At 39.1% G+C, this 18,927-nt stretch overlaps 2 protein-coding genes across 3 annotated transcripts; both read left to right on the top strand.

Annotated features, from left to right (window-relative positions):
• Positions 1-3,300: 3,300 nt before the first annotated feature.
• On the top strand, positions 3,301-15,845 carry sft2d1 (SFT2 domain containing 1). 2 transcript variants are annotated; one of them, XM_027165850.2, is made up of 8 exons: positions 3,301-3,487; positions 5,341-5,427; positions 6,657-6,739; positions 9,630-9,711; positions 10,439-10,474; positions 10,603-10,661; positions 12,811-12,840; positions 15,371-15,845. In XM_027165850.2, exons 1-8 carry the CDS (start codon positions 3,422-3,424, stop codon positions 15,408-15,410), a joined length of 483 nt encoding a protein of 160 aa, XP_027021651.1. In that variant the 5' UTR covers positions 3,301-3,421; the 3' UTR covers positions 15,411-15,845. The 2 variants fall into 2 exon arrangements, with proteins under 2 accessions (XP_027021651.1, XP_027021652.1); XM_027165851.2 differs by lacking the exon at positions 3,301-3,487 and adding an exon at positions 4,170-4,303.
• A 1,414-nt stretch (positions 15,846-17,259) lies between these two features.
• prr18 (proline rich 18) lies at positions 17,260-18,821 on the top strand. The gene has a single exon (XM_027165690.2). It carries the CDS (start codon positions 17,399-17,401, stop codon positions 18,188-18,190), a length of 792 nt encoding a protein of 263 aa, XP_027021491.2. The 5' UTR covers positions 17,260-17,398; the 3' UTR covers positions 18,191-18,821.
• The last annotated feature ends 106 nt before the right edge of the window (positions 18,822-18,927 follow it).

Raw genomic sequence — 18,927 nt, 5'->3', positions numbered from 1 at the left:
TATAAAGTGATTCCCGTCCTCAGGAAATGCTGATTGCCAACATCTGTATGCTTTGAATAAGGAATTTTTTTTTTTTTTTACCATATCATGAATTTTCATAATATTTGAATCGTTTTTCAGACCGAAAACAAATTTAAAGCGGTTAGGACTTGCTGCCTGGCTACAATTTGTCCACAAATTCTCCTCATGCTATATGGAAGGCTTCTATAGAGGATTTATATCACATGTTTACATACTGTATACAGGCAGAGAAAAAAGCATAATGTTTTTCCCCCAGAAAGTAACCCAGTATTTAGAGAAAAAGTGGGAACAATTAAATCATACAAATCTTTTGAATTATATAAAACAAAACAAAAATATTTTCAATAAAAAGTTATTGTTGGTAATGGTAGTGCACTATGTTATTGAATTATATGGTGTATGTATGTTTCTCCCACCTGGTTTCTGAATGTTGGTTTATAATTTGGGGTGAAAAAAAAAAGATCTGTGGGATTTTTATTTTTATTATTTTTTTGCCTCTTGAGGTTACTTGTTTATAGATTGTGTTATAAATCCTTTTCCCCACTAAATTGTACATGTTTTAAAGAAAAACAAACATTCATCTGTACATTTGTTATAATGGTGACTAACGGTCTACTCTGTGTTAAGAAAGCTTTCAATTCGCAAAGCTTTTTTAACAAGGATGTTAATGCCATTTTGTAGTCAGAAAAGAGAGACAGTGAGTGAGAGAGAGAGAGAAATAAATCCTACTGTGGGTATGTGGTAGCGTTGTGGTTAACTTGTCAACTAGCAATTGGGGACACTGTGTCTGATGCTGCTAAGGTTAGAACAGCTTTGCTCTTTGGTAATTACCTTCTGTTTACCTACAGTAGCACTGGATGATCTGTGTCTTTTAATTATATATTGTACATATGAATTTTTTAAAGAACAGAATAATTCATGAATGAGTTTAATAAACAAATATGGAGGAGACACATTAAAGCTTTGGAATCCTCTTAGTTCTCAACATGTTCCTATTGTTTCTTTTAACACCTTTATTTAATCTTGCTGAAATCATCTTCTTAATATAAATCCAGTGGTAAAAAAATAAAATAATGAAAGATGTTCGTGCTCAGATGAACTCGTGTTACTGTAGTTGCCTTGTCAGCATTGTAGAGGTGTGTATTTGTTCCTCGGTTGTGGTTAACTTGTCAACTAGCAATTGGAAGGTTGCGAGTTTGAATCCCAGGTCCACCAGGTTGCCACTGCTGTGCCCCTGAGCAAGGCCCGCAACTCTCAATTGCTCAGATGTATATAATAAGTTGGTCTGGGTAAGGGTGTATGCTGTAAAAGTTTACTCACACACTTCTTTGTTCGTTTTAAATTCTCTTCTTGGGTATATTTAGTCATAAAGTCATAAAAATTAAATGATTCAAATGTATTTGGACACAATGGAAAGGTCCAAAAGCACACATTAAGGTGTCCTTAAACTAACTTCTGGACATTTTCTGTGAAAGGCATTATTGGTGATGATAATAAATGGGGAACTGTGATGTTTGTGGTATTGAGGAGTCACTCTTGGTTTCACTAACCGGATGTCTCGGAGTATAAATGCAGTACTTTGCATGACCGCAACTTCTTTCCTAAATACAGTACCACATCAATAGAATCCCCTTTCATGCAGAACTACAGGGCTCGCAAGTTTTGAAGACAGGCAAGCGTGACATCTCCAACCAACACCAATCTTAAATCTTACCCAGATAGTGCTATTTTCTGATTGGCTATTGTGTAGCCTCTTTTTGTGATTGGCTGATAAGTGTCAGGCTCGACTAAGAACTCCAGGAGATAAATAGTCAAAAAGTTTTCCTGCGTGAGAAATACGATGTGTGGCTGGAGAACGTGACAAAAGACCGAAATGCGTGACACTCGACAGCCCTGTAACTATCCGAGAAACACGTAACCAGACGTGAATTACAGCGCTCGTGCAAACACGTGAACAGAACGCAACGTCATTGGTCACGAGTTTATGACCGAATAAAATAGAATTCTTTCAAAATAATTTTTTGTCACTTCTTAAACAATATTTACTGATTTCTTTTACCTATATGTCGAAACTGCGGTACACATTTGGTCAGCATTGAGGCTGAATTTAAAACGACTCCGTGCACTATACGTACAGTGCACTAGATAGGGTGCAGGCGCTTGTGTTTACACCTTAATGTCGCCTTGGCTGCGGCAGTTCATTGGAACGAATGCGTCAATAGAGCCGCCATCTTGGAACAGGGGACCCCCTCCTCTTTAATGCATCAGCGTCAATGTAGGCAAAGGTCTAACGGAAATAAAATGCCATGAATGCGATTTTCTAGTTGTTGTTGTTGTTTTTTTTTTGGTTCGTTCCAAAGGTTAGACATGTATTTATCATTGAGTCCAGAGAAAATGTAAGGTTTTGATATTAACTACTTTTTCAAAATATAATGCATAGTGCTAGTAGGTCTAAGTTTAAAGGGCTCTAGGGTTAGAAGTTTTGAAGACAAGGCAAGAGTGACATTTCCAACCCCCCAGCAACCCCACTACTTACCTTAGTCTACTGCATGCAACACTGCTACAATGGTGTGACAGATTCAGGATTATTTTATTTAATGCCATGTCAGCAATCATAGCTATTTTCATGGCAAATATTAAATTACAAAAACACAAAAATCATATAAATACAATAAAAACAAAACAAATATAATCAGCAAGTCATATTATAATTTTGTTTTTTCAATTAACATACGATAAAAAAAAATCCAAAACCTTTTCAGGCATAAAGTCATTAAATATATCCTTAAGTGAAGTAGAACTTGATAAAAGAGCATTCTGCTTGTTTTAAGTCCAGGATAAGCTAATAAAATATGTTTGACAGATAAGGGAATCTTACAAAACATACATAAAGTTGGGTCTTTTTACCTTTAAGCAAAAAAAGCATGGGTCAATTTGTCCTTATTAACAGCTTCGGAATCTATAAACATTGTCGGTCATGGATTAGCTGAGGTCGTTAACCAAGGACTGAAACAAACCAAACGTAACCAGAAATATAATACCGTAACATTAAATATCATAAAACACATTGTCACTTGTGAAATGTAATCCCTTGCTGTCTGGTTTTTAGATTTCGTTCATTTGCACATCCAAAAGCAGCACAGAAGTCCGGCATCGTGCATGCATTTGAAGTACAAGACCCCTGTTCCAACGTGGCGGCGGTTTTAACGCATTTTTAGAACCCCAAGGCGACATCTAGGTGTAGATATCTATGGTGTTTCCATAACAACATAGCGGGCCTACGTAGGGCTCGATGTGGCATTTGAGACGCGGCCGTTGACACGCCTCGGTGTCATTATCTCAACGTCTGAAGTTTGAGGAAGTGTCAAATAATATTTCCCGAACGTGAAAAGCGTCAATCATGGACAAGCTTCGACGTGTTTTAAATGGCCGAGACGATAATGAAGAACTTGGGCTGACGGCGCAGGTAAACTGTCTTTATTTACAGCAGATTTGTCCCTCAGAGGAGGTTTTGTTTGTTGCGTCTCCTTTAAAAGAACCAGTTAATGGTGGTTAAACCAGTTAGCCTGCACCCTGCAAACGAATTGTATCCAGCTGTTAAGCTTTTTATTGAGTTATTTCGTAGCATGTCTTCGTACGAAGGACTGTTTTTTATCCAAACGAAAAATGTACATGTTGGTAATTCCTCTACATAGTTCGTGGCCGTGTCTGAAATGACAATCTCTTGAAAATATTGTACACTACGTAGTGTGCACATGTCAGTCCTTTATACACTGTAAAGTGTGCTTATATAGGGAGTAGGGAGTTGTTTGGGATACAGCTGTGAGCTTTACAGTCTAGCTATAATATTGTGTACAAAAAGTTTGTACAGGGCTGTGTGTGTGTGTGTGTGTGTGTGTGTGTGTGTGTGTGTGTTATTTTGTGTTTTATTGTGTGTGTGTGTGTGTGTGTGTGTGTGTGTGTGTGTGTGTGTGTGTTTTTGTTTGTGTGTTGGTTTGAGTGTGTTTGTTTTTGTGTGTGTATGTGTGTGTTTGTTTTTGTGTGTGTATGTTTGTTTTGTGTGTGTGTGTGTGTGTGTGTGTGTGTGTGTGTGTTATGGTGTGTTTGTGTGTGTGTGTTTGTTTTTGTGTGTGTGTGTGTGTGTGTGTTTGTGTGTTGTTTATAGTATATCTGTATAAATGTGTTCTGCAAGTTTTTACTATGAACTTTCTAGCTTATTTTATATTAACTCCGTATTTGTTCCACCAAATGCTGCATGGTCTCAGAGGATGGATGTTATAAGGTAAGGTTATGGTGTTTGGATTAAAGGGGTTGAAAAACACATGAATACATAAACACACAAGCTTTCCAGTGAAATCTTAAAATCAGCAAAGGAACATGATGTAATGTGTTGGCTAACACATTTGTATAAACATTGGAGATGTTATAAAAACACTTCTTTATAAAAAGATTCCTTCCATATAATTAGAAAGCCCTTTAGGATATTAACACGCATCCATGACGGGTGCAGAGATCATTTTTTTAAACCTGTCATATTGTCACCCATGTCTGTGATGAAGTTACAATAAATTATGATCAGAATCCAGTGTCTGATAATAGACCCACACAAACCTGCTACTCCTGCTCTGCATGTGCCTTTATTTATTATGGTGTTTATAGGGTTGGCTTTGCATGGCGTGTTTGTGCCTGTTGTTTTCATTAGATTGTGTTAATGCTATATAATATAACTTTATTAGCCCTGTATTGTTGCAGTTATGCCCATAATGTGTTCTCTAACTGACATCCTCTCACTTTTTTCAGAGATTGATGTTTTATTAGAAATGATAGGATTAGTGTAGTTGTGTCCCTTCGGTAGTCATGTGACCTAATGCTTAAACTACACAAATAAAGCTTATTTTAATATAGTTTAATGTAGACACACAATAGGCATTTTCAGTCTGTTTTTGAATATTAAGTAGGTTTAAAATAAAATAAAAAGTGAAGCATAAATACTGTGTTGTGTTCATGGTGTTAGAGGAAATGGCTGGTAATACAGCTTTACTGCTGGTGTGATGAAATACTTGGCTGTTCAAGTAAAGTTGTTGTTTCTTGTGTTATACCGTGCCTGTTACATGCCTGGTCAGCTATACGGCTGCCTGTGAACCTCTGGGCTTTCAGTTTCAGAGTACATACTAAAACCGAAAGATTTTACTGACTCATTTGTTTGTAATAATGTTCTCGAAAGTACAAGAAGTACATGGGCTAGTCTTGATTTAGCCGTATTCAGCATGTTTTCTAATGAAAGGAACCATGTGATATCCTGCCATTCTTTCCCCTCAGGTCCTGGATGCCTCCACACTCAGTTACAGCACAAGGATCAAATGGTTCATCATATGCTTCGCCGCTGGGATCCTGTGCTCTATAATGGTGAGAAGTTTCCTAGTTTCTAGAAAAAAATCTGGATTCAGATGTAACCTGCAGTATAACCAAGCCAAAGGTGACACAGTGCAAACAGGATGTTTTCTCTCAAGGCTGTGTACATAAACACAACCAGTTTAGTGATCTTTCATTCAGGAAGTAACTTGGTAATGCTGGTAATTTACTAACCTCGTGTCTCGGCTCAGTGCAAATTCAGACCCGATAGCCTTTACACTGTCTGCCTAGGAGCTCTGCGTGTTAACCTTGTCGTACACCATTGTGGCTTATCATTCACAAATACATCAAATGACACTCTTTTTCTGAGTCAGTTGACATAAATCTGATATAATATGTACTAACATTAGACGAGTATATAATCAGCATCATAACTATACAGTTAAATGTATTCATTAGGGATGAGACCATTTTTGGACCAAATGATCTAAAGACCTTTGACAAATCATTTTATCATGTCCAAGTTTTGTCACAGTTGTGTTCGTACCTACCGGGTTTTAACGTAAAAACTCGGTGCTTGGGCAAAAAATCTATAGAAATCTATATGAATTCAGGGACAGCCGCATATATGTGATAATGTGCACTCCAGTTAAAACTAAGACTGATTTTTTGACATTTTAAGACTTGACGCCACGACCCAGCCCCCACCCGGGAACCCGACCCACACTTGGTTTGTGGGCGTGCTGATAACGGCTAGCTGATAGTTCACACAATGTTAACCACCCTGCTGTGTGTGCTCTCACAAGAACACACCAGACTGTTCACATTATTCAGGATTTTTTTAATTACAGTTACACTGTTGTAGAATGATCGAATCTTGCAGGTCGGAAGTCGTTGACTAATTTTCTATAAGCGCTTAACACTGACGTAATCGAATCAATAGATTCATAATGATGAAACACTCATTTTATTCATATAGTTTGTATAATAACCGTTTGATCGGATTTCTTATTAAAGTAAACATTATCGAACAAAGAAACTTGTATAAAGATTGATATGGTTTATAGAAGGAGCCTCTGTTGTCGGTTGCCAGTTAAATATAAAGCTAAAAATCCACTAGGTGGCAGGACTTAACCAATATCAGTGTCAAACCATCAGTACTAACAGTTAAAGTAACTCATGAGTTTGAATGGAAGTTTTTATACTTGGATAGTTTTACATTGATATGTATTTGTTTTCAGTGTTTAATGGATAACACCATTTTGTTTTTCTGGACTAAACAGGGCACTGCGCTACTTTTCCTACCTAAAGGATTGCAGTTGTTTGCAGTATTTTACACCATAGGAAACCTTGCAGCTCTAGCTAGGTAAGATATCTTACAAGCATTGTGTTCAGTCTTTCTGACCTTGGCCTTCTGTCCCAAGTTGAGCTCATGCATAACTTCTCACTTCTAACCAACCCATTAACGTTTCAACAAAGACTTTTGAATAACACCACCATCACAAAACAGTGCATTATAGCACCGGCAGATTTCACCGCATTCTTTGTTTGAAGACATAAAACTTTCCCAATAGTGACTTAGAGGCTATAATCATTAATGTACAGCCTTCACATGACTTATATTAAATGCTTCTGTCTGTCATTTCAATGACACTCAGTTGTCCATCCACATGCTTTTGTTATTGTTGCACAAATGTCCCAAAGTTAGCCGAGCTCCTCTCAATGGAAAAACTGTCCTTTAATGCAGGACATCTCTGTAGTATATGATTTCTGCCCTTAAACACGTGCGTTTCTTTACAGGGCCCGCAGTAGCCTTCTTTCCCATGTGTTTCTGAGATTTAGGCCGGCTAAATAAATGGGCCAGCACTGTTTGCACAAGACTCAAGTCTACTGTTCGGTCGCTTCGTCTTTAGTAACTCTATGTGGACAGACCATACTACTTCCTCTGTGTCCTTATACCGCAGAGTTACGCAATATATTAAATTCATGCGGTGTTAAAATGTCCTTTCACAAGAAACCAGGCAAGAAGAAACACACACCCACACGTATGCAGACCGAGACACTGTCCCCTTGGTTGTGTGAAAATTAAGACACAGGCTATCAGTTGAGAGCTTGCACTTTTTTCGGGAGTTGCTATGAGATCTGGGAGTTTAGTTCTGTTCAGCATCGCACAATCATTTCTGTCTGTTTTATTCATGTCACCACAAGATCATAGCTCTAGCACAGATCATCCTACTATTGCAGCTAGATTCTCCTCTGTAAGGGAGCCTGTGTGGATCCAGTGTCTCGGGTCGCCTTGCTCTTTAACAGCAGTCATAAAAAGAGACCTAAAACAAAGCCTGACTGCCTACTCGTTAGCATTTGAAACAGATATGATCCCAATCAACTTTGTTAGTCCCACGACTCATCTGAATTCTTTTTAAGGCATGAGCGCTAAGAGTTCAAACAGCCGGCCTCATCTGTCCTATTCCCATGAGCACTGCTTGTGTTTGTGACCCGGGCTGGAAAGCAGCACCAGCCTGTCGTGACAGCACTTTGAATCAGTTATGCAGGAACCAGGAAGAGGCCTAATTATTAACTGCAGTCAGAATGCATGAAAGTGCCCCAGAATTCCCCTTCCATCCATGCTTGCTGCACCTTGGTTATTGTCAACACTTTTTAGACATTTCTTCTTAACTATATTTATGCACCATTCGTATCTCCAATATTTATCTTGCAGGTGATTAGTGACTATACGTTAGAATTCCCAACCTCCAGCCCACCCATTTTGTGTAGGAGCCAAAAGGATTTCCCTTTTTCCATAAAATGAGCCAGTTGACGTATGGGTTTGGAACGAATGACCATCTATAAACAGCGCACCCTTGCTGTACATATCACATTAGCGATATTTTAGCTGGTGCTCCAACCTTAGCTCTGTTTTCTCGTTTGTAGTTGCTGTGGCCTTGCTTTTTAAAACAATATAAAAAAAAGTATCCATCTAATACTGTACAAATAATTTTAATAGAAATGAGCATATAAAGGGGTTTACAAAAGCTTTGAGTTCATATGAAAACAACCAGAAAAATGTACAGTGTGAGTGTGTGTGTGTGTGTGTGTGTGTGTGTGTGTGTGTACAGGATAAGTGTGCATGTAAACTTTGTGCCATGGAAGCACTGAGTAAACATGTCATGTTTCCCGAGACACAACCAGAAGGAAGTATTACACCGGACATTTTCACTGAACAGTAATTAAAACATTTTTCTCCGTTCATCAGCATAATGGCACAGCATTAAATTCTGCGCTGTACTGCCGTTTATATTTCTGCCTTTCCATTTCACGTGACCAGATTTATCTTAATCTTGTCTTGTCAGAGGTCAAAGACGTCTCGGGTCTGGTGGTTATAGACGTTTGCCCCTTCAGTGCTATGCACGGGACATGCCTGCTGCTCATGCATTAGACCTTTACTAATCTAATATATGCCTCAGTTAGCCTGCTTGAGTAACACACTTTGGAGATCCTCAGCCCTCAGGGGACTAGAGTCATTCTGTTTCTGGTCACATCAGGAGAGCGAAGAGGAGAAGAAGAAATCTTAGTGATGCTATTTAATCGGATTTTTTGTCTAATATCGAATTACAAATCTCAGTGTATTTTACCTCCATCACCCATAAAGCGCAAATGGATTGTGAGCTAGAGGTTAGAAACCCCTGTTTGAAACATTTCCATCCTGAATGGATTTGTCTCTTTCTGGATGACTCTGCCCCAGTAACACAGCACAAAGTCACCGGGTGAAAGAAAAAAAACATGTAAATAATATGCTATGACCTTGCCATTGAGCAGATTTTAACCCGGCTGAACACCTGTGGGAGTTTTTGGACTGACAACCAACACTAATGCTATCATCAAACCGGTTAGATGAACATGAATCGGTAGCCTAGTGGTTAAGGTGTTGGACTACTCATCAGAAGGTTCTGAGTTTGAATCCCAGAACCACCAAGCTGCCACACTGAGCAAGGCTCTTAACCCTTAATTTGCTACATGAGATAAATGGTAGTCGCTCTGGATACGGGTGTCGGCCAAATGCTAGAAATGTAAATACCTTTTGGTAGAATAGAGTTAGACTTCTCATCCCTCCAGTACAGAGACTTTCCAGGATGCAACGATGCTGTTGTGGTGGTCATATGTCTGTCTGTAATATATATATATATATATATATAAAGCATCTGCTCTTTTTTCTGCGTTTAATATAATGATATTTACCATTTATCTGCTCCCTCCAGTACCTGTTTCCTCATGGGCCCACTGAAACAGCTGAAGCGCATGTTTGAGCCGACCAGACTCATAGCCACCTGCGTCATGCTGGTAAGGCTGAAGCTATTGTATGCCTCGGGTTTGTGCCTAACTGCACTGCTGAAGTGTTTCTCTAGCTCACACTTCTTGATCATGCTTGGAAAGATGCATTACATCTGTAACGCTTTAACCCAGACTACAGTTTCACACCACTGTTAACCTTGGAGAGTTGAGATGGCATGAAGTCATTACGGGAGCTGGAACCAAACTGACACCAAAGATCTAGTCATTTAATCCTCAGTAAAGCCTAGAATTCAGTATAATGAGCTTGAGCTTAGACAGATCTTCTATATCTTCGCATTACACACAATCATGCAGTTCAGGAGCTGGCAAAAACTAACGAAGGAATAAAAAAAAAATCTGTAATGCTCGCCCTCTTTTGGTTTTAATACACCACATAAAAACAAAGCTGTTTTGTTTATTAATAACGTTAGCCAAGTTAACTGGTTGGCTTATGAGTAAAAATGTTGCCCTGTACCGGGGCATAGTATATTCTGGGACATGTCTGAGCCACAGCCATGGAGCTTATTCAGTAACAATATAAAGTGAGGGCACATGCAACAATCTGAAGGGTTTTTCTATTTTTTAGTAAACACCAATTATGCAATCAGAATCTGTCATGATTCAAAAGTATGAGTCAAAAGTATGAATCTTTTACATTATTGAGTTGGATGAAGAGATGTTGGCTGTTTTGTTCTCTTCCATAAAGCATTACATGATTTTGTCTTTTTCTCTGCAGTTGTGCCTTGTCCTGACCTTATGTGCAGTCTTTTGGGTAAGCAGCTTTGTATAATATATTAGTCTAACAGTTGTGTTGACTCAATAAGGCTATATTAGAACCCACGATTTTGTAATTAACACTGCAACTGTTGTGTGTGTTTTTTTTATTTTTTTTTTTATTAGTGGCATAAAAGGGGGCTGGCTATCATCTTCTGCATCTTACAGTTCTTAGCTATGACATGGTAAGTATCCAGGCATCCAGGTATTGTTGGTTATCTAGACCTCTGACTTGTATATATTTTATATAATAACTTATGAAAGGTTTTTACAGAAATTAGCAGAAATTGCATCCTGAAAACTATTTTAACACTGCAGAGCTATGGACTATCCAGTTAGGGAGTAAAGTCACATTCAGCCACAGCGTGCCCTAAAGCTCGAAATCAACCTGGCACTGACTTCCTTTTCTGTCTGGACCACTGCCATCTGGAAGCTCCTGTGGCTAACTGTGCCTGATTCAGCTTTAATTAAGCCAGGCAGGTTGCTATTAACCGCATGCTGCTCATATAGGCAGCAGGAAATCAACTAAATAGAACTAAAAATAACCAAGGTGAGGGATAGTCTAGGCCAAAACAGCACAAAAATACGTAAAAATAAAACAAAAAAACAACGGATTAGAAAGCCATCATGTACAGCAAAAAAGCACTGTAATGGTGGTCTAATTCTACAGTCATCCTCAGAATTATTGGCACCCTGGGTAAAGATGGGATTTAGGGAAAAAAATAAAAGGTTAAGAAAAATGCTGTTGTGTTTAATTTGCTTAGTCCTATGCTGAAAATGAACACGGTTAGTTAAATCCAAGCTTTTACTCTAAATTGATTCTAAAATATAGAATATTTGACTCCCTGTCCACTGTTAAGGAAATAATTAAAAAGTTTAAAAGAACCCGGTGCTGTGATGAAGCTGCAGTGAAGAGTGTGGTGGTTAATAAGGCTGGCAAATTTGTGGTCACAAAATGTATAGTTAGACAGGTTACCCCATGGGTGCCAATAATTTAAAAAAAACAAAGCAGAAATAAACGTCTGAACGTGTGTGTACATTGGCTAGCTGCGCTGATTCACTGTAGGTGTGAGGGTTTTTGCCCAGTAAACATGACTAAGGATTGTCCTCAATGTCCTCTTTCCTTTAGCCATTAATTATATGGGAGTAAAAAAAAAAAGAGACAGAAAGGACAAATAGTGTCTCTAGCTTAGCTCGGCTTCTGTTAGGCAGGGAAATTAAGCTAATCTCTCTTGGCATTTCCTGATCCTTTCTGCTGGCTCCAGTCACACCACAGACTGCTGGAGCATGAGAGACAAATGACTAACTTTATTTGCATTCCTCACTCTCAGCATGTGTGTGTGTGTGTGTGTGTGTGTGTGGGATTTTACACACGTCACTGGTCCAGACTTTATTGCCAGTGTTATTGTCATCATCACTGACGATACGTTCTCTTCTTCCACATCCTGAGTCATATCAGGATAACAGACAAGTGCCGTCACCCTGGCAACTGCTTGCTCTGCACTCACACACACACACACACACACACACTTTTGCCAACATGAACCGCACACTGCCACAGTGATGTGCCATTTCTTATACAGAGTATTCCTTAGCAGAGAGAGAAGGGTACAAGCCCTGAGCCAGCTTGTGTGTGGCAGTGAAATTCCATACATGCCTGGACAGCACAATCTGTTAATATACTATCTAACATGCACTGCGTTCGATGTCACTTGAACAAGTCTTTGTGAATATTTAACCAGTTCATAACGTATCTTTCTTAAGTGCCTCTATGTTGAAAGACCGTATGTTTTTTTTTTTTTTAAAGAAATTTTATTTTGTGTTATAAATTAAGTAATCATAGTTGTAACCTTTCAAAGAATAATATATGAAACTAAAAATATATTTAAAAAAAAAACACAAGTATGAATGATGTTGAATTTAATATGACTGGTTTTAGGAATGTCTACTGGTTTGAATTACTTTTTTTTTGTTCATTATAGTTCAATAGTTTGTTTAATTGTTGTGTTATTGTCCTTGCTGTGACCATAAATGGCTTGTACTGTATGAGAAGCCCTCATTATTATGTTTGGCTTTTAAACTGATATTTTCATTTATATTTGATTTAATTCCTGTTACCTTCAGAAGTCTCATTCGTGTGAAAGCCTTCGATAGATTATGAACCATTTAACACTGTGTTATCTTATTAATGATACTGGAATTGATTTTTTTTTTATCCTATCATTTATCTCCATCTCAATGTATGGAGATTTATAATGATATAAAATAGAAACTCACATCTCTTCTTCTTTCTCCTCTTCTCTCTTTTTTTATTTTTTTATTTTGTCTTTTTAGGTACAGCATCTCATACATTCCATTTGCTCGGTAAGCAGAATTTCATTTCTATATATGTATATGCGTTTCTGTCTAGGTATATTTTGACTTAAAACAAAATGAATTAATTATACAAACACTTGGCTTCTGTTGTCAGTCAATCATTTTCAAAAAGTAACAGCTCAGGCTTAAAGTTACCTTCACAGTGTTTATATTTTAATTCTACACACGTTAGCTTCTGTTCAGCATTTGCCAGGTCGGTTTGTAATATGTGACACTTGGAAGGTGAGATTAGATATCGGTACTTAGCTCCAACCAAGACTAAAGGATTCCTCCAAATGCCAGTGTGTTACTCTCCTAGTCAAGCTGGGTGGTTTGTTTTGCCTGGGTGTCTGAATGAAAACATGTTATTTACCCACGGATGTGCTGCTGTCCCTGACCATATGGCACTAATCCCCTCCTGGAGCATGATTGGGTGTCTGCACCATACAAATGGCTCTGGGTTTATTTTTGTTGTTGTAGTTGTTTTGGTTTGGGTTTTCATTCCTTTCTCTTGACCCCCATAATGCTATGTGATTAATTCCTTAATACAGAAGTCAAAAAGCCATCTTGGCAGTTCTGGGAGCTTGTCCAGCTGAGGACATTCCCTACATGTCCGGTTTAAACTCTGCCTATGACTGTAAAATTGCGTTAGATTACAAAATATTCCTTTAGGATCAGCTTTGATTTCAGAGGAATAATGAAGCTTGTTGTAAGCTCTAGTGTAAAGTGGATGGTGTAATGAACTGAACTGAATTTTTTCGTATACGTGTTGTTCAGATTTAAAACCAAATTGGGTGTGGTTTAAACCAGAAGGGGTTTGTTTATGATTTGGTTTGCGTTTCGAAATCGAGACAGATTTAGTTTAGTACCTTCAGTACCTTTTCTAAGAAATTGAAAAGCTAATTGAAAAGCTAATTCAAACCACTGTGATACTGACCTTGACGTTACTAATTCTCCACATTAATAATGGTGGTCTATCTAACCACTTGTCTAGATGAAACTACAAACCTCTTGTTTGCATGAGACTTTTGTTCTGTCCTCATGCATTGCTCTAGCCTTAAGATTATCAGAACCTTTCTGCCAAGCTTTTTAAAACCTATATATATATATATATAATTCTGTGTGCCCTATCTAGGTGTTAACTGTGAGCTTAAAAATAGGTCAGGAAACTTATCTAGCCATTACACAAACAGATTTAAAGATGAATGGCAAATCAAAGTGCAGAGACAAGGCAGTAAATGTGCTGTTTAATGTGTTAGCGGATGGCTCCCTGCGACAGGGTTTATCTAACCTGATTCTACTGTTTGAAGTTTCTAAAGTATTCTAAGGTGTGTGGTGGTTGAGAGTCTGCGTCCTCTTTATTTTTCAAGCACTTGCACTGGAAGTGTGATGGCCATGCTATGATATATTCTTAGCAGCATAGGCCTAGATCTAAAATGCACTCCTTCTATTAGTAGCTCAGTATGTGTGAGCCAGACATCTATGAACCCAAGTGGCAGAATATGAAGCATAATATGAATGAGTGTCTAGAAAAGACAGTAGTTGGATTGTGGTGGTGATGATTGTTTAGTTTTCTTGTGCTGCTGTATTGGTAAAAACCTAAACCATGCGCAGTTGTTGGCTAAAGCCTTCCAGTTAAGACCTTTATCATTGGCTTGTTATTGGATTAACTGACAATGGAGCTGCATCGTGGCGTAGTGAGCTGATGCTGTGATTGGAGCTGGTTTCTTAATGAGTATGGTGTTTCTGTCATCCTCATCCTTTTGTGAATGCAGCAGTAGCATCAGTGCTTGCTCCATGGCATGCCATTTTTTTTTATCCTTATATTACATATGACTGGAATGAAGTTTTTTCATCCTCATCACTCTGATCAAGAATGAAAGTAGTTCCTAACCAGACGGTTGACTGCAGAGTAGTGAGGTGTAGGTTTTGATGTGCTGGGGGTGCGGGATGAGTCTTTGAACATCCCTTTCAAAGGTAAGAGGGGACGGCGTTACCCAGAGCCCTTCCTCCTTCCTCCTCCCCTTTTTTCCTTTTAACCTTGACAGCTCTTCACACCTCCTACTGGATGTAGAACTGTGATATAGTCTGCATAGCAACACGTTAATAACGAGAGAGAGAGAGAGAGAGAGAGACTGGAAGAGGGGGTGGGGGAAGATGAGGATAAGGAGGCGCCATGACCTCGTTCTGCAGTTGCCATAGTGACCGTGTGGGTTACATCATACCGCAGCCATGTACCTGATGTCAGGGGAGGTGCGTCGGTCCTTTCTCACCAAAACAGAAAACGAGCAACAGATCCACCCATCCAAAGCCCAAGAATAAAGCTAGTCCAGCATAACAGCTGTGTGATTCAAGTGAATAAGCAACACAAACAGCATTTTTTTTTTTCCGGTTTCTACATTTTTCACTGATAAATTTGTCATATTGTGATAATCTGTCTATGTTTAACCTTCTTGAATTGTTTCTTAAATATTACACCATACTGAATTAAAAAAATTTGCAATAATGCTATTTTTTTTACTGTGTTTTCTTCCTACAGGGACGCAGTCCTAAAGTGCTTCACTTCCTGTTTGAGCTAAAACTGCTTTTCTCAGCAACATTATATTGTCCAAGCCAAAATATTCAGAATATACATAGTAAATATGTAAAATATTATATTGCAAAGATTTTCATTTAATTTGTGCTAATATATGCCAGCATATTGTTATACTTTCAAATATTTCTGTCATCCTGCGGATTAGCATTAAAATAAACATTCATCAGAAGTTGCTTTTTTTTTATGTTTGCAGCATTATAATGTGTTTGTTCTGAACATTGAACATTATGTCCCTAAAATGAACAAATATTTAAGTATTTTTGGTGTCAGGCTGCTGTTGAGAGTGCCAAAACTGTGCCTTATTCTTATGTCTTAATTTGTACATTAAATGTCATTTGTGTACTTTACACCAAATATTTTGTAAACACAGTAAATTGTCTGATAACACTGCTCTTGTAATAAACACAATTATTCTGTCTTTTTAATGTCAGTCAATTGTTTTCCGTGTGTGTGTGTGTGTGTGTGTGTGTGTGTGAGAGAGAGAGAGAGAGAGAGAGAGAGAGAGAGAGAGAGACTCAGGCCGGATACATTAGTCACTGGAGATGATTGATGAATTTGTTTGCTAATGTGTTAACTTGTTCACAAATGTTCGATGTCTTTGTTCAGATCATAGAATGGTTGTGAATGAGGCAGACTAGTCCATGTCATGTATGGCAAGATTCACACTACGTCAGCTGCCACTCAAACGCCACCGTTTCAAACACGAAGGAGTTTAGCTAATATACTTTCATGCAGTATTTGCTTCCGTATACTCTTACAACATTGGCCTTCAATATGACCTAATGGTTTTTGCTTTTGACTTAGGCTGATGTGCTAAGACTGCACAGCTGTGGTTGCCATAGTGACTACGTGTAGCGCGCTCCGTATTGAGCGACCCTCCTCCACCAGCACATTCTCTACAACACCGTATATGAACATGGGATGCAGCATTCAACTGTTGGGTGGGATGTCTTTTTTTTTTTCTTCTTCTTCTTGTGCTGGTCTGCACAAGTATGCAGTCTAATAACTGCTTTTGGCTTCCATTGCATCAATATATCTTAGGATATATTTTATTGAAAATAATTAAACAATAGATTATTTACATCAAAGTTCAGATATGTAATATTCATGAATAACACAAAAGAGACTATGCTTTTTAAGCATATCCATATCTGCATGACTCTTATTTTGTCAGGTATAATGTCAATGGTCTGTATAATGTCTATATTAATATCTGATTAACAAATAGTAGGTGTATTTTTACCCTTTGTTTGTGGTAAAACAACACTGTGCATGTCTAATGCTTTACAGTTTACAGCTGCTTACTAATAAGGTAAAGTCATTTACAAGTAGAGAAAATGATTATGGAGTACAAACAGTGGTTTGTTATGGGGAAAATAATGGATGGTATGAATTCCTTGTCGATATGCAGTAAGTGCTACTTCTAAAGGTATAAAAGCATATTGATTTTTACTTAGTTCTTCGTGGCGTTTGGGATTGGAAGATGTTCCTTTGGATGAGAATCAGTGAAAGATAAGAACATCACATCAGTAGGTCTGCTTTAGTTAAGAGCATGTCACTGATGGACAAAATGCTTAATGGACAAATTCTGGAGCCTGAAGTTTAAATGTACTTATTCATTAGCATATTATCATGTAATAACAATGTTGAACTACTAAAGTAGGAAAATAAATTAGGCCATGTTCTACTTTAGAATAAGGTGTACTGTATAACGTTTGGTGGGATAAATAATGTAGCTTATAAAGCATGAAGATGGAATCTCAGACACGTGCCTTGTCTTTGCGCTGTGGCCACACCCCCTGTCCCTGGATCTATAAAAGCCAAATGACACCTCCTTGTCCCGGCAGTAAAGCTTTACCCTGCTGGGGAGCTGCGTGTCACTGCAAGCGAATGGCTCGGTCCAGTTCTCTGGCTAACTAAACGCTGCGCTTTTATTGCTCCACAAATACGCGCCGTAACACAGCCGATAAGATGCCTTTTCCACCTATAAACCTCCATTCGCGGATATCGTCGCCAGGGAAAGATCTGTTCAGGAAGAAGAAACCCGGCACGACTGTTGTTCTTCCTCAGTCTTTGCTCAGTCAGAAGCCGCGCGAGGAGAAGGAACCGGAGAAGGACAAACTGTCCACGTCTTGGCCTAGTTCCAATCTGAGACAGCTGGGACGTAAACCACAGCAGCAGCAGCAACATTCTAGCAAATTTCCCACAGACTGTTCAGTACCAAACCTTGACGTCGTGGACGTGAAAAGCGCGTGGCTGAACGCGTGCAAACCGCTGGGTGGCTCGTGTGAAAGCGTGCCGCGCTCCAGCTCCGGGGAATCCGGGGCTCGGCGCGCAGTCGCCTACGGCAAAGAAGAGCTGGAGCAGGAGGTGCAGTTCTCCCTCAGCCTCACCCCAGAAGCCATCCTCGTCATTCAGAAACGCAACCTCGAAAAACAGATGCTGGCCAAGCAGCAGAAGTGCTGCGGGTCCACGGACGCCAGACACCGCCGGGCTGCACCGTCCAAAAGGGCGCAGGGCGCGTCGAAGAGCACGGGCCCCGCCGTCAAACTGGATAGCTCGAATGACATCAGCGCGATCGTGAAGATATCACTGCTCAACGACCAGCACAAGTACGACGACGTTGAGTACGAAGAGGAGGACGGAGACGTGGACGAGACGGTGATGCGGAAATGTAAAGAGTGGCTGAAAGGTGTCGAGAGCGCAGCCGCCTTCAGCAAAGTGGACAAACTCACTGCTCTGCCTCATCTCAAGAGCTGCTGATGGAAGCCACTGTGAAAACCACATCGGAATGGTTACCCTAAAAAAATATCAATGGACTGAAATCTAATTTCCTCTTGCTGTAGCCTGTTGATATGGATGGCACTGTGTGTCTGTGTCTGTCATGCGGCCCGTTGGCCCTTTATTTCCACTCAGGTTGCGTTCTAAATGTAGCGCCATTCAGTCACACTCGGATAAACCGATGTCCATGTTTTGAAGCTTCGGTACCTGTGCTCATCATGCACAGTCAAAGCCACAGGTGTTGTGCTGGGTATTTTTTGGCATGGATAGGCTTTGTAAGTGCGGATGTGATGCTACCGTTTGGGACGCAGCTTCCCACTAGCGCGACGCTTTCCTTTGTGCCAGAAATCAAAGACAGTGGGACAAACTTTACAATGCAGAATTCACAAATGTGTGTGTGTGTGTGTGTGTGTGTGTGTGTGTGTGTGTGTGTGTGTGTGTGTGTGTGTGTGTGTGTGTGTGTGTGTGTAAAAAGCCTATACACGGAGAAAATGGGTTTGATAAAACCAGCTTTGTACAGTATTTATTTAATAACGTTATGTTGTGTTTGTGTTTTAGCTCAGACCTTGTCATTTTTATGATTTTTTTATTAAATAAAGTGTATTACATCCAGTTCTGCATCTACAGTGACTTGTTAATTTTATTATTAAGGACGTTCTGACTTTGATTTTAGGTATCAAATCAAAGATATTGCTATTTAAGATCCGAATAATGACATC

This window comes from Tachysurus fulvidraco, chromosome 4 (assembly GCF_022655615.1).
Source record: "Tachysurus fulvidraco isolate hzauxx_2018 chromosome 4, HZAU_PFXX_2.0, whole genome shotgun sequence".
NCBI lineage: Eukaryota > Metazoa > Chordata > Actinopteri > Siluriformes > Bagridae > Tachysurus > Tachysurus fulvidraco.
The sequence above is the reverse complement of the archived record's forward strand: the minus strand, read 5'-3'. Positions and strand labels throughout refer to the sequence as shown.